The sequence below is a fragment of the Mucor velutinosus genome (assembly GCF_035048745.1).
Source record: "Mucor velutinosus strain NIH1002 chromosome Unknown tig00000093, whole genome shotgun sequence".
Classification (NCBI taxonomy): Eukaryota; Fungi; Mucoromycota; class Mucoromycetes; order Mucorales; family Mucoraceae; genus Mucor; species Mucor velutinosus.
In genome coordinates this window covers 494,113-509,777 of record NW_027041907.1, presented here as the reverse complement: position 1 = coordinate 509,777, position 15,665 = coordinate 494,113, and the positions used below count along the sequence as shown (strand labels likewise).

General features: G+C 40.2%; 6 protein-coding genes across 6 annotated transcripts; 3 read left to right on the top strand and 3 right to left on the bottom strand.

Moving 5' to 3' along the window:
- Positions 1 to 92: 92 nt before the first annotated feature.
- ATC70_001901 (uncharacterized protein) lies at positions 93 to 816 on the top strand (the record flags this gene model as incomplete). Its single annotated transcript, XM_064821289.1, has 4 exons — positions 93 to 95; positions 152 to 426; positions 483 to 570; positions 652 to 816. 4 exons carry the CDS (start codon positions 93 to 95, stop codon positions 814 to 816), a joined length of 531 nt encoding a protein of 176 aa, XP_064680975.1.
- Positions 817 to 827: 11 nt separating this feature from the next.
- On the bottom strand, positions 828 to 1,995 carry ATC70_001900 (uncharacterized protein; the record flags this gene model as incomplete). Its single annotated transcript, XM_064821288.1, has 5 exons — positions 828 to 854; positions 913 to 1,646; positions 1,708 to 1,766; positions 1,824 to 1,902; positions 1,959 to 1,995. The coding sequence occupies 5 exons, from the start codon at positions 1,993 to 1,995 to the stop codon at positions 828 to 830; spliced, it is 936 nt and encodes a 311-aa protein (XP_064680974.1).
- A 689-nt stretch (positions 1,996 to 2,684) lies between these two features.
- Positions 2,685 to 4,935, top strand: ATC70_001899 (uncharacterized protein; the record flags this gene model as incomplete). The annotated part of the gene is made up of 2 exons (XM_064821287.1): positions 2,685 to 3,120; positions 3,182 to 4,935. 2 exons carry the CDS (start codon positions 2,685 to 2,687, stop codon positions 4,933 to 4,935), a joined length of 2,190 nt encoding a protein of 729 aa, XP_064680973.1.
- Positions 4,936 to 7,477: 2,542 nt separating this feature from the next.
- ATC70_001898 (uncharacterized protein) lies at positions 7,478 to 7,864 on the bottom strand (the record flags this gene model as incomplete). Its single annotated transcript, XM_064821286.1, has 1 exon — positions 7,478 to 7,864. One exon carries the CDS (start codon positions 7,862 to 7,864, stop codon positions 7,478 to 7,480), a length of 387 nt encoding a protein of 128 aa, XP_064680972.1.
- A 2,542-nt stretch (positions 7,865 to 10,406) lies between these two features.
- On the top strand, positions 10,407 to 11,379 carry ATC70_001897 (uncharacterized protein; the record flags this gene model as incomplete). Its single annotated transcript, XM_064821285.1, has 5 exons — positions 10,407 to 10,429; positions 10,494 to 10,735; positions 10,793 to 10,886; positions 10,945 to 11,072; positions 11,132 to 11,379. The coding sequence occupies 5 exons, from the start codon at positions 10,407 to 10,409 to the stop codon at positions 11,377 to 11,379; spliced, it is 735 nt and encodes a 244-aa protein (XP_064680971.1).
- Positions 11,380 to 11,836: 457 nt separating this feature from the next.
- On the bottom strand, positions 11,837 to 13,460 carry ATC70_001896 (uncharacterized protein; the record flags this gene model as incomplete). Its single annotated transcript, XM_064821284.1, has 3 exons — positions 11,837 to 12,336; positions 12,399 to 12,824; positions 12,878 to 13,460. The coding sequence occupies 3 exons, from the start codon at positions 13,458 to 13,460 to the stop codon at positions 11,837 to 11,839; spliced, it is 1,509 nt and encodes a 502-aa protein (XP_064680970.1).
- Positions 13,461 to 15,665: the final 2,205 nt, after the last annotated feature.

Below are 15,665 nucleotides of genomic sequence, written 5' to 3'. Positions count from 1 at the left end.
CATTTTGTCTGCTTGTTTTGGACTGTGGAAATAATTAGAAAACTAATTTGATTTCATGTTACACGTTTTTACCATCTATTCTCAACACAAACATGGTAAAATAACAGATAAAATAGACTCGACAGTGTTGGCTCACAAACAGACACATTAGGCCAACGCTTCCAGTAAAAAGATTGCTGCTACCAACAAGCAAACACTCAAAAACCTCACCAACGGATTCCTCATTGTCAATGCCGTCTACTTTTTATGGCGCGTTGTCTATCACTGGCAATCATTCACTTTCTCTCAATTCTTTTTGTACCTGACAACAGGTGGTTTGACGTTTTTGTTTTACCGTATTCTAGTGTCCTCGGGCACGCCATCTTACGCAGCAGATGGCAACTTGATTCGCAGTGGCGACGACCTCAATGCAGAGGGGTTGACAGCGTACGTTGACCAGCGTTCTGTAGTATCCATGGACATGTCTCTCAACGTTTATATAGGTACATGTTTGATATCATCTATGTCACTTGGTTTGTTCATATCACGACTGCCTTCATTTCAAACAAATTCTGGATGGTTTACTTGGTGGTAAGATGTGGATTGGCTTGTGTGGATGTTGGAATGGTTTCTAATGCTTTTTTTTTTTATATATTTATTTACTGCTTTTAGATTCCTGGCTATGCTGCTTATAAGTTAGTGCCCATGGCAATGTCTTATTTTGGTAAAGGAAAGGGTCCATCAAGCGAACAGCCAGGCGAGGTCAAGTCAAAGAGACAAGCTAAATTGGAAAAAAGAGCAAACAAAGGTGGACAACAAGTCAAATATTCACGATAAATCGAATTTTTTTATTGTTGCATAGTCAATTGATTTTTCTACACACAAAACACATGTCAGTCAGCCATGCTCTGTCATCAAATAAACACCACTTACCAATGTTCTAATTTGATCTCTTGTCTGAGGAGGAAGTGCATTGATTTGTTCGTCTGTGAGTTGCAGTACCTTCATCAGTAGTGCCTTTTGCTGCTCGGTTTCATCTTCCATGGGCTGTTGCATTCCAGGCACGATACCGCCCATCATAGGTGGAGCTTGCTGTAATACAGGTGGAGGAGGCGCTACTGCGATAGGCGCAACAATAGGCTGAGGTTGAGGAGGAACAGCAGCAACAACAGGAGGTACAATGGCAGCTGTCATCATGCGAGTGATTATATTGGGATCCACAATGTTCATCATCACCATGGCTTGAAATAGCGCATAAGCTACCTGAGGATTCGATGTAAGAAACTCTCTTGTAAAGTCTGCTCTTTCAAATGACATTTGCTTCATCTGGCTCATGAGTGTGAATAAATCTTGAGAGTTCATGGAGGCAAGCACTTTGGAGATTTCGTCTACGGATGACATGTTGACATGAGGTGCTTGTTGTTGTGGTGGTAATTGAGTTGGTGGTGCTTGTTGTTGTTGTGGTGGTGGTGGTGGCATGTGTTGTTGCTGTTGTGGCATGGGTGGAGGAGGTGCGTTATGATGTCTATTTTGATTCTGATTGCCTCCTCCTTGATGGCCCGGTCTACCTTGGTTGTCGTCCATGGCAGCATAATCAACTCGTAATTGACGTCCTCCAATTTCATAATCGTTTAAATTTCTCACTGCACTGGCTGCTGTCTCGGCGTCTATGCAGATGGGTAAGCGAGTTGTCCAGGTTACCATCTCCTGCTCGTTTGATTTACTCACCAAGAAATTCACAGAATCCATAACCCTTGGGTCTACCGGTTTCACGATCAAATAAAAGGCTATCCTTATAGGTTCATCTCTAGTTGCACTATAGTGTTGTCATATCATGAACCTACCGGAATGATGCAACAGGTCCAACTTCTTTAAACACTTCGATGAGTTGTTCTTCTGAGAGTTCGAATGGGATGTTTCCAACTAAGCAACTGCATGTTAATCAGACTGTACCATGTTTACAAGCCTTGATGAGTTACCAAATACAACGCGTGAGCCTCTTGAAGCTTGATTCATAATGTGTTTTGATGCTATGTATGAAAAGATAAAAGAAGAGAAAGAAAAGAGTAGCAGAAAAATTTTAAATTCAATCTTTGGGTGAACACATTGGGTAACATTTGTCAAGGACTGCTGAGAAAGTGCATCAAGCGTTTATGCTGCAATGAATCTCCTTTGCACGGATGCTGATGGCGTAAATGTTGGCACGGCTCTATTTTATCGCTAGATGCGCATTCAAGGAAGCTTGGTTAAAGCTGCTCTCATTGCAGTTACAGCATCAAATTCAAATGTAGGATCAGACAGCCAAAGCATCATACTTATGATGCCAAAACGTGCCGTGTCTAGGAGAATTCGGGTTGCCAAGCAACTACAGCAGTCTCTTGCTCTACTGCCCTCATTAGCTCTGATTGTTCTTGCAAGTACTAGGCCTAAGGATTCCAATTGAGCAGATCAATGGTCTCATGCACTTGAGGTCGCCACCAACATCAACCCTCAGCTTGATGGAAAAGCAGCATTGGGGCTCTTTCAGCAGACATCCATTCGCACCATTCAGCTTGATTATTGAATCAATCAAGATAAGCAGATCTGCATGATTACAAGATCGTGTGTTCTATACATTTACCCCACTATGGGTGGCTTATGGAAAATGAATTAAAAAATGTTGTTTCATGAAACCAGATACATATCTCTTTCCCATTTTGGCAAGAATGAAAACACGCCTTAAAGCAAAGCAAGAATATTCAGCTATAGATGTTTGCATACTAAAGCAAGAGCTGGATACATCAGATACTACGGCTCATCTCAAACAAGAGCCACATTTCAGAAATCATGCAGTTGCCATTGACACTCCAAAACAAGAATTTCAGCAGCCAGACATGATCAGAGTAAAGACGGAATTAAGCTACGAAGATGTCAAGATGGCAGATGATTCAGACAGTGGCATGAGCAATTCAACTACATCTGACATTGTAAAGCAAGAAGCCATGAGAATGAGTCCGTCTCTAGAATTAGACACAAAATCACATCAGGCTGAAATTAGAAGCGCGTCCCTCCGCATTGAGGCGAAACAGAAGGAATCAGATAGCCAGATCGAACGAGCAATTGTCTTAGAAAGGCCTACCGCATCATCTACAAACGATTTAGGTATGTCTATTCCAGAACCACGCACAGATGACAGAGTAAACTGATGCTTGCCCTGATACAGCCAAGGCATTCGAGAAAAGTGGCCGTGATTACTTTTACCAGTGCCATCTTTGCACAGAGTTAAAGACAACTTTGCTGGATTTGCTGGATCACCACAGCAAAATACACAGATTCACATACCGTAGCAGGACCTACAAGCACCTTGAGCTCGAGCCAAATCCACAGGACCCAAATTTCTATTGCAGAGTCTGCGAAACGACGTATCCCTCCATCAACATGTTCAAGAAGCATTTTCGATTGGTTCATTATATGATCACCAAAACAACGCGATCACCACCCACAATTACACCTCTTCAAGCCATCAAGATAGAGAAAGAGATTGTCGTGCCTGACCGTGATGATCCCAGCAACTACTGCAGAGCATGCAAGAAATTCTATGTAAACCAGCATCGATACCGCTCACATCTAGCCAAGTTTCATGACATGCCAAAGTTTGGTAAAAAGCAAGGCGTACTGCCAGACATCTTTGACCCCAACTTTTACTGCAGATCATGCGAACGCGGTCTAAGCACCAAAGCTAGATTTAAAAAACACTGCTTGCGATGGCACAACGTGGTTGTACCTGATGAGAAGGACCTGCCAAATGTTCATGATCCCACATTCCATTGCAAACCATGCGACAAGACATTTGGGGATAAAGACACGTTTTGGCAGCATTGTCGCGAAACGCATCTCATCACGAATTTCAAAGAAAAGGGGCTTAAACCATTCTGCAACAATTGCAACCGATCGTATGCCAGTGAATTTCGATACAAGCGACACAGACGGCTGGTTCATGGAGAGACGTTTCCTTTCATAACGACACGAACACCCAAGCTAGTGAGTGACCTACCGCCCGATATAAACGATCCTAATCATTACTGCCGTGCGTGCGACAAGAAACTGGCTTGCAGGGCAGGCTTCCGCACACATTTAGCTGTTTTTCACGACATATTTTTGCCTGTCAAAAAATTCAAACATCCCTCAGCCAGACCAAAAAAAAAGCCATTTCAGAAAAACGACAGAAAGTACCATTGTCTCATTTGCGACAATGCATATCCCACCACGATCAAGTACCGTGAACATTTAGAGCTCATACACCATGTCCAAGGCGCGGCCTCCGAGATTAGAGCACATGTCCCTTCTTATCTGCCTGACCCTGACGATCCTAACTTACATTGCCGTACATGTGGTAAGACAAAGTCGACATTGGAACGCTATCGTAAACATTTGAAAAACATTCACCATATGATTCTGCCGAAGCTCCAACGAAACAAAACGCTGCATCATGCACATTCTTCTGATGAGGGCTCTGCTGCAACCCCACCGTCGCCCAGGAAGTCATTCACTGTTCACAAGTGTCCAGTGTGTAGTAAACGGGTAAAGTCTGAACGACGATTTGCTTATCATCTAAAATCTGCGCACAAAGAATTGATCGATACTCAAGATGTAGCCATACCAGATGCGCCACAGGTGGATGCTGGAAGCTCGAATTGCAGTGCATGCGGTGCCAATTTTGAGAATGCTACAACCCTTGAACATCATGTACAGGAGGTACACAAGAATACAGAGGAAGACCAAGCAGTAGATCAAGACATTGATATGACTGACTGCCAGTCTGAAGGGACCAGCAGCTCTGATTCTATGCATTCAGATGATACCCTAGGGACAGCAGCAGCAGATGAAAAGGATGACCAATCTGAAGAAACGAATGATGACTTGTCCAAAATTTTGAACGTTATAGACCAAGCAATTGTGACCTTTGAAGAGCTTTGATTCATTGCAGTTACCTATTATATTAGCCAACCTGTTTATATATCTATCTAGTGTGTTGATTTTACAAAACTTGTGGCGTCACCATCTATCATTTGTTAATATTCTATAAATCTACTGTACATCATTGAACCTTTTTTAATCAGTCTTTTACTCTGTTCTTCCCTATTCTCTGCTAATTTCAAGTAACCGATGTATACTTGAGGTGTTGGTGAATCATGCTTTCAAGAATAGATTACCTTATTCGTCAAATATCAACAAGTATCATTACTTTATACGAGTGTTTACGCTTTGAATGCACCCCACTTACAGTGAGAATCAGCCTGCGTAGCGGCAGCTCGCGCTATCAATTGCCCTTGCGTATCTAATCAAAATACTGTTACTTTCATTTTGACCCTCCACTTACACATGAAAACCCTTCATATTATCTGTGAATCTAAATCTTATGTGGTGCTTTACATCCATATACACGTAGCTACTTCACATCCGGGCAAGCAGCATGCTGGTATTTCCCTTATTTAGACCTTAGTGTGCTTGATGCAGCAAAATCCGAGTGCATTTGAGCTGCGTTTTCTTGCGTTAAAGGCCATTTTAAATCGTCAGAATAGCGCCAGACAATTGCTCTCATCTGGCAGTTACTTTCTGACACCTTTGCTCGACTTTTTGGGGATCAAAAAAAAAATGGATGGAATTCGACCAAACAGCATGAGGTACCCCTCATGGCTTTTATCAATATTCAAACGATCGCGTTTTTTTGACCCAAAAAATGAACACTTATACTATAACATATATTAAATCAAAATGATCATATCGATCCAAACTAGCCCCTGAAACGTAGTTTGTGGGATCTTGATTTGTAAAATTTCGACTTTTTGGCCAAAAGCCTCTTTTCATACTTTTATAAATTGCTCAATAAGTCTATTCAAAGCATCTATCTTACTTGGTACCATTGTATGCGCCTTGAAAAGTACTTTGAGAGCGTATTAGGAAGCATGGGATGATCATCACACTTCATATAGTCGAACCTTGCAAAATAGTTCAATCAAGTCGGAAACCATCAAGATTTAGCCAATCTATATCAAACTATAGGTCTAGGTTTGAATTGATTTTGGTTGGTGGTGGGACCAGCTGGCAAACTCAAATGCCCTTTTCATCATGAAGGCAATACAGTAATAGATGCTTTTGAAGCGTATGAAAAATAGGTGACAAATTACATAGTACTATCTTTAGCTGTAGAGGGATTTTCAGACTGGCACCGGGCCTTAAAATGGCTATTTTGCCTGAGAAAACTTCGAGTCCAAAATCGACTCGAATGCAATTCCTAAAACGTTTTCCCTAAATTCGACTATATACGTCGTGAAATTCACACCCTATTTTCTAATACACTTGGGATAAACTGATTGAGGCGCATCTAACCATGTCGCTTATATTTAATATATGCTATAAAAGTAACGAAAATTTTTCAGAAATACGAAAAGTGGTTTTCTGCGAAATTGTCGAGATTTTGTATATCAAGGTCTTGCAATAACAGTTTCAGGTGTTGCATACAGCCTCTAGGATTGTTTTGATTCAATACATATCATAATAGAAAATGCCGTTTTGAGGGTGAAAAAATACGATCGTTTGATTTTCAACAATTTTCCCTTGCTAATACTCATGAAAAAATGAGGATTTTCATCGATTTGTCATGACCCAAAAAAAAAAAAGAAATAAAGCATTAGCAAGTAACTGCTATTCGAGCGCAATCGTTTGGTGTTATTCTTGTGGTCTAAAACGACCTACAAGTCGAAATATTTGTACTTGAAAATTGGCAGGTTTGGCTGTATTTTGCATATTTACGCGTCAAAAAGTGCCATTACAATATGGTGTATGGATACCAGTGCATTTTACTCGTTCATCTAAATGTAGAGCGTGCTTTGATATCCAGAATTCGGGTAGCACCCAACATTGTTATGCTTCTAGTGAGTGCGTATTACGGTAGCAATGGGCTGTATCTTACTGCTGACTCTCTTTAACGAGGTGCTACAGGATCTGTTGCACACTAGATACCTCTCAGTGCAATGATCAGTCTGTATACTATCATCAATTGATGCTTTTAAAGAGATTCCTGATACAAATCAATGTACGATAATTCGTTAGTTTTTGCCGTACGTACTTTCAGTGAGTGCATGTCAATCCAATGACGTTTGTTAGTAACATGCATTGCTGTTGTAGCATTATAGAAAAGAGTCCTGATTTGAATCAGTTATGCACACAAATAGATCGACCTGTTGATAGCTAGGGACCCAGATAATGCTATTTACAGAACGAAGGTGCATGCAATATTGACTATATAAAGTTCAAAGCAAGGCAATGCTCGAAGTCGAACTTGTCAGGAGAGATCAAAAGGCATAAATAAAGTAAGGTACAATTACAAATTGCTACTTTTATTAAGTGGATACAAATGAATGCTTTATCTATATAATGCGTGATGGCGACATCGATGAATCATTATGATTATCAAAATAACAATGATTCAAACTCGAAATGATTTGTTTGATAGAATTTAGTGGAAAGACCATTTGATATCAAGTTCACCCTTGCTCTTCTTACCGAGCTTCTCAAAAGCGGCAGGAGAGAGATCGACATCGTGCTTACCACAACCCTCGCAAGTATCAATAACCTTGACAGTAATAGACTTGTGACCAGACTTGATCTTGATTTTCTCACCACAGTACTTGTCCTTCATGAAGTGTTCACTCAAGGCAGCGACCATGTCGTCGTTGTCAGCGTGGTTACCACAAGAGGGCTTACCAGACTTCTTGACAGAGTAGAAGGTGGCAGTGCCAGAGTAAGAGGAGCTACGAGACTCAATAACAGCGGCTTGAGAGACAACGGCGAAAGCAGCCAACAAGGCAGTGGCGATCAAAACGAGAGTGTTGGAGTGGAACATGTTTAGAATGAGTATAATAATACGACCAGCGTTAGATGCAAAAATGAGAAAAGAAATAGATGACTGTAATAATGAAGAAAAAGCTGATTTGATGTAGAATTCAGGCCTCTATTTATATGTAAATCAAGCATAGCTTCTTTCTGTCAAAATCGGAGATGGGCCTCCATGTGAAGGTACCCGTGTTTTTTTGCTTGCGTGTGTTAGCTCAACAACACGTTTTCGGATCATTAAAAACAAAGGCATTGAAGGGGATGCAATGGATGAATTACTCTGCTAGATGTCGATTGTAATGAGATCTGGATGCAATCAATCCTTCCATTTGAAGCAAGTAATTCACGAATGATGATCCACATTTCATCGAATATACATGTCAAATAAATGCTAAATTTGCGGAAAGCAGAAAAAGTTTTTCTCTCTCCTTACGCCCGGGCCACTGATCACAACAGGAATTGGTTGTATTCACGGTGCTAAAGGATTGACTTTGTGAGACCATGGTTCATCATCAACATCATTCTGGATAATGGGGCCCAGATTTCTTGGAAAAAGGTGATGTGATGAATTATCTAGACAATGGCGTTGACACTATGAATGAGAAAATTATTGAGACATCCATTTTGTTCATTCCTCATTGAAGAAAACTTTAAAGACATGCCTCGCATTACCTTAAGTTGCTTGCGGGTAAACAACATCTCTATCCATCTACCACAGCATATATTTCTCGGTAAAATAATTTGAAACCTTACTCCGATCAAAACTTTGTCGTTAAACCTGTACACAACAAGCCCATTGATGATCTGCAGCCATTTTGAAGCATATGGCATGAGAAGATCGTTTCTGAACAGACAAATTCTTTTTGACAATAGGATGCCTCAAATTGATCTGTATCATACGTGCATTGTCCTGCATATAGGTAACTGCCAATATACACAAATACATATAATTTACCCAAATGTGTACAAGTGTTTACCATTTCTTGATTTCTGACAGCCAGGCTAATCCCCTTAAGGCAAGTCGTTTAATTCTGTGTGATGATCTATCACGAATCGGTAACTGAACAATGCTGCATCTCAGTGAAGCTAAAAGCCTGATGTGGCCCCACGCTTGATGTCAACGAATGGGTACCTGGGGGGCGCCATATTAGTCTGAAACATTTTTTTTTTTTTTGTAATTTTGGCCAGTCTGTTATCCTGACATTCAAGAAATGCATTTATGACAACGTTTTCTCAAAAGACATTGAAAATCTGTTGGTTTCCATTACTATAGCATCGTGGCATTTCATTAAATGATTTAGATTTATGGCATTTCTACTTTCTACATTCACATGCACATGAGTTCCTTGAAATAAAACTTCTAGATGCTTGTTTCTACGAAGAAAACCTCATTCTAATGATAAAAGCCATAATCTAGACTTGTCCTTTTTCCCCTTCGACATTCCATGAGATGGCAAAAACCGCGGCAGCTGGCTGAGGGCTTAATTTATTTGGTGATTTTTAAACTTTTCTCTGCGTGTTAACCCAAAACATATGGCGTACTGCGAAAAAAGTGATACGCTTCCATACCTAGACACTTCACCGGGTATACATGAAGCGATTGCATGTTGGAATGCGGTACAGAGCTTTGATAGATCAGGGACACACGTGTAAAATAGGACATCTCTTGTATGCAACTGCATAATTTGGATTCCTGCAAGTTTGCAAGACACTTCAGTTATCCCTCAATGAACATGATCAAAACAACGCACCAAAAATAGGGCGAATGTTTCAAATGTGCTTTGCCTGAATTGACACAATCAAGTCCGGTTTCGTAATGCGACTCATTTTAGCTGTGTTTTATGTAATCGTTGGGCATACGAGATTTATTCACGCCCATTTAGAACATGTGTGGTAAATAGAATCACCAATGATCATCGCATCAACATTATATCGAAAGATATGTAACACAACAACCACGGATGGCGTACCGAAATTTCCTTCTCTGAAGATACTCATGATGCCGAATGCATTGTTAGATTTACTCAACAATTTTTATGCTTTACAACTCTCAGATGTACTAAATCTAATGCTGTCCTCAATGTTTGTGTAGAAGCTGATTCACTGGATACTAAAAGCTGGCCATGACAAGCATACTCTCGAACAATCGCATTGGGTCGAAGCTTGGCTATCTTCTACGTCTGTAAACTACAGCACATGTCAATAGCAAAATCTTATGCTTGTACCAGCAGCTGCCAGATACTTACTCATTACATCTCAGATACGCATTATCGTCATTCCAATTTCTTTAACGCAATAATCCGTAAAACCAAGAGGTAAATGCTAGTGTTTCCTAGTTTCATTTCAAATACAAGCCTGGAGAAATATTACAATGATGACTAACAACATTTAGCATTATCAAACGGCAATATTGTATCGTATCCATCAAATGCTATTAGGAAATACCACTGCAAACTAGTCACATCATTTAGTGCTCTAATTTTCGCTTCCTAACTCAAGCATGGAAATGGCATATTTTCTAGTTTTTCTTTCCAGAATCAACACATTTTGACATGATGAATTTCTTGGGCTTTAGGTAAAAGCAACATGGTGGAGAATATCAATTGACAGTAGATTTACCATAATGCATATATACAAAGCTTCGGTAAAAAAGGGAACAAGGCGTCCAAGCATAAGTCTGTGACCTCCTCTACTTCGTCTTTACCAACAAATAGTAATGGAGCTCATGGTCATCCAAGCCAGCAATACCAACAACATCAGCAGCAAAAACCACTGTACTTATCCAGCCCTCAGATGAACAACATGCTGGTGAGGGGAAACTTTAAAACGATTACAGAATTACCAAAGTATGTCGATATCAATGAGTGGTTGGCGTTCAATAGTAAGTGTCCTTGCTTCTCGCTTGACTATCCTAGGCTGACATGTTCAACTGTCATAGCATTCGAGTTTTTCAACCATATTAATCTATTCTATGGAACAATCACAAACTTTTGCACATCACAAACATGTCCAACCATGTCTGCTGGTCCAGGGTAACAAAAGATGATAAGAGCACCCATTCATGTCAATTAACGCTGGGCTCCTTTATAGCGTTGAATATACTTGGTCGGATTCACTTTCGAAAAAAGCCAAATTGCCAGCACCTCAATATATAGATTACATGACGAGTAGCTTAGAAAACACACTGAATGACGAATCAATATTTCCAACCAAAGCAGGTAACAGGATGTGTAAAGCGAGATAGTGGGAAAGGGATCTGATATTTGTTGCAACAAAGGCCCTGACTTTCCACGCGAACTGCCGTCTGTTGTCAAAAAGATGTTTGCGCAAATGTTTAGACTGTTTGCTCATATTTATCACGTTCATTACGACAAAGTGCTGTGCCTGAACGAGGAACCTCATTTCAACTCTTTATTCGCTCATTTTATATCGTTTGCACGGGAGTTTGATTTGCTTGACAGAAAGGAGATTCAGCCTTTGAGCGAACTGATCGATGTGATGTTAAGGAATGGTGTTATTTGTTGAATAAAATAGATTGTTTGCTTTGTATTCATGTCAAATGTTGGACAACGAAAAGCGTCTCACGTGTGCTGCCCGTCATTGGTACCAGCAGGTTCTTTGCATTCAGATTATCATCTTTCACATGTTTAGCCTTATTTAATTAGACCAATTTCCAAATGATAAAGCCAATGCTTTATGTAGACGACAAGGGCCAGAAATGCGCAAATCACTGTTCAGGGCGGCATTCAGTTGCATTTTTCTACGCAGAAAGAGTGTTTATTTAAGCTATATTACAAAAGGAAATATGTTTATGAGAAAAGAAACAAATGGTTGGGGGGTAAATTAAGGAGATGTCTATAAAAGTATTTAACTAAAAGATATATACTTGATGGTCTGGTATAAAAGGGTAGAAATAAAAGAGGTGGTGATACATTCATGATAATGTGTGTAAAGTGGTACAGCAATTTAATATCAATCTTGTTCACCAGGGCCAAACCCAAGAAGTTCTAGTCTTTTGGGCTGATTGTGGTGAGCATATTGTACTGCTGCTTGTAGAAGCAGAGAAGGAAGATGTAGGTCTTTGTGGTAGTTGCTGCTGCTGCTGCTGCTGCTGCTGCTGCTGCTGGCCGAATCTCTTATTGGCAGTCGATGTATTTGCTTGGGTATCGATTGGTTCAGATCGATGGCGAGCATGCTTGGTGTTATTGCTACTAGTGCCTGATATCCTCTGCTCGCTCGCAGAAGTTGTATTTCCAGAATAGCGTGGGGTTTCATTGAATGCAACAGCTGCTTTTAAGCCTGCAGCTATCAGCATGTATAGGCCTTCTGACAGAAATTCATGCAGATGATAGCGCTCGTCGGCTTGTAAACCAAATTTGATGCATTGAATGCCGAAGTTCTGAGCTTTTTGCATGACATGATACTGCGAGTCGAACCAAAGGAACAGTTGAATCAAGTAGCTGAAAAGAAACGACACCAGATCTATTATGGACTCTAATAAGTAACTAGACTCGAGAATTTGAAGCTAGAATATATTCACGAACCTGGAAGTGGGGATTGCTTGACCAAGACAGCACATGTTACTGTGATATCAATCATATATTGACCTAATCGTTTAAAGCGAGTCATAGGATCACCTCCGCCTTCGATGTAGATGGTTGGCATTGCAGACGTAACATTGGCAGTCTGAATATCCGAGTTGGCAGTAGACGAAGTATCCAATGTAATCTCAACAATGGGTGCAGAAGTCGTTGCAGTTTGATAAGCCTTGCTGCTAATCGTGCTTATCGTAGAAGCAATTCTTGACAGTATAAAGGAATTGACAGCTGAGCTCTTGATTTCTTCGTCCTGAAGCAATTCTTCTTGCTGGATTTTCTTTTGGGATGTTGCGAGATTGAGTATACCAACTCGCTCTTCAACACTCTGGAGTTTTTCTCTGATAGCCAGTTTTGTGTTTTGATCAGTTTTATCTATAATTATAGTTAGGAATATATAGTGAGTGGATAAGGCCGTTTATACGTACTTGGTAAAGCCATCAGAATCTTATCAACACCAGTCAAATAGATGTCCAACGCAACAGACTCATTTCCTTCTTCATATTCATCAGCAGCGATAGAGACAAGTTTCATTCCCTGAGAGATACTATGGCGGTCAATGTTACTGGGTAGATTGCCTATTTGCTTGCTGCTGCTGCTATTTATATTGCCCTTGAAGGTGTTTGTCACATCATCCTTGATTTTCTCGGCAAGAGCACTCATCTCTGATGTCCATGAGGTACTTGGAGTGGGTGTGGGGCTATGCAATTGTTGTTGTTGTTGTTGTTGCTGTTGCTGTTGCTGCTGCTGCTGCTGCATGGTGTCATATGGTGGAGGGGCGGGTATGTATTCGGCACTGTAACTCATTTGAGGATGATGGTAATACTGATTTGCGGGCAAGATGGGGGTTGAAGCGTGCATGGCGAGCCTTGATCCCAGATTTGGCTGAGTATTGTTGTTTCGCACATTGGACCTGCTTTTTGATTTCTGGTTGTGTTTTGATCCCATTGAAGACATGGATTCTATCTTGTTTGCAGAATTGTGCAAGATGGAGGAGACAAAAGATGCCATCTTTGTTTGTTTGTCTGTTTTGATGTAAAAGGAGAGGAAAAAAAAAAGGGAAAGAAGAGGAAAAAAGAAAGCTAGAGCCATTTTCTTTACCAATTTATAAAGTATAATGAAAATCGAATTGAAATTCAATCATTCGCATGTGATAATTGCTTTAGCTTTCAATTAGTCGAAAGAAAACATCTATTTTCGGTTGGAAATCATCTCGTCTTTTTTTGACAATAGTCGCTTTCGATTTAGAAACCTCTCGGTGGGACATAGATAGCGGGTTCGGATGTAGAGAATTAGGCGCATTTTGAGGTACAGGGCAAGCTATGCAATCCGCTGGATTTCCATACATCTACAGTAGGTTGGTTGGGCGATCCCTGCTTCATTTTCATTGAGCATTTGCCCAAACATGATGAAAAAATAGGCGTTGTAGAAGCTCTTCGGTAAGTCGGAACCCTAAACAATCAGTGTGAAATAATGTGTGCTACCCGACGGTGGAAGCCCCAGATCAACGTACAACTGGAAATTGTGATCCATTCCCCTTTTATTACATGAGGAAATCCGCCTTTCCCCTGAAAAATGATAATGCAAAACAGTCATGGGAGATGTCATGTAAAGAGAGATAAAAGCCAGATTGATATGGTGTCATCTACACTGATGTACGGGTCGAGTTGCTGCTAATGAACATTGCATTCCATGACATGTTGCTAGTTTAAGTGCACGGCCCTATTAATCTCTGTTGAGAATATTTCATGTCTTCGATACCATAGATACACAAAGTATAACTATCTCGGAAGACACAAAGAAAAACTCTAATTGAGCTATACACATTACAACTAATGGGGTAGCTTCGAGATGCAATCATCGAGCAATCTGATGGGCTGCGTCAATTATCATTTCATATGAAAAATGTTATAAATAGGTTAAGCGTGGATTTGGGCGGAAATCACATTCTTAATCATTGACACGATCTATGCTCTCGGCACCACTTATCTGTCTTGATCTATCATATTGCTAATAAGCAAAAAGTCATGCCTTGAATCCGCGTCTATAGTATAGCCACAGCAAGGGACGAAAACCAAGCTTTGACTATATTAAGCATATTGCTATCTTAATCATCATAAATAAATACAAATGGTTATTTTGGGGTTCTTGTGCAACTTATAGAGCAATCAATTTCTTGGACAGTCGAGTGATTTGATAGTGTGCTTAATGCCGCTCCTCATCTTTTGGAACTGAGCTGAATCACGCTTCATTTTATCTATTTGTATTTACATGCTCTCTTGGGTCGGGATAGTCAAAACGTCTTCTATTTCTTCAATTTGGACATTTGAGGCCTACTTGTCTGTTAGATCTGTCAGAGAGTCTCTAGACCTGGAACCACACTTTTGATGCTGCTCTGATTATCAAATTATATTTCAAATTTAAGCTTTTGAAATCGACCCCAGATTTTGACATATGATAAAAACCATAGCAAAACCCCATGAACATATCTCTTAAAGTCGCTGCGATAGTTGTGTGAGGGGTTTAGGTGCTAATTCAGTTGACATATAATGCGTCCAGCCATCAACAAATGAGTATACCAAGCCTCTTTTGTGAATTTATAGCGCGCTCTTCCAATGATCTGTTCTAAGAATCTGTTTGCAGAAGCCAAATAACAGTTGTTTACAAGGTATCTGTCCTGTTAACAGTCTCCAGCAAACAACTCCCTCTCTAGCATCTCGTTAAAGAGAGTCAGCAGTAAGCTACAGCCCATTGCTACCGTAATACGCACTCACTAGAAGCATAACAATGTTGGGTACTACCCGAATTCTGGATATCAAAGCACGCTCTACATTTAGATGAACGAGTAAAATGCACTGGTATCCATACACCATATTGTAATGGCACTTTTTGACGCGTAAATATGCAAAATACAGCCAAACCTGCCAATTTTCAAGTACAAATATTTCGACTTGTAGGTCGTTTTAGACCACAAGAATAACACCAAACGATTGCGCTCGAATAGCAGTTACTTGCTAATGCTTTATTTCTTTTTTTTTTTTGGGTCATGACAAATCGATGAAAATCCTCATTTTTTCATGAGTATTAGCAAGGGAAAATTGTTGAAAATCAAACGATCGTATTTTTTCACCCTCAAAACGGCATTTTCTATTATGATATGTATTGAATCAAAACAATCCTAGAGGCTGTATGCAACACCTGAAACTGTTATTGCAA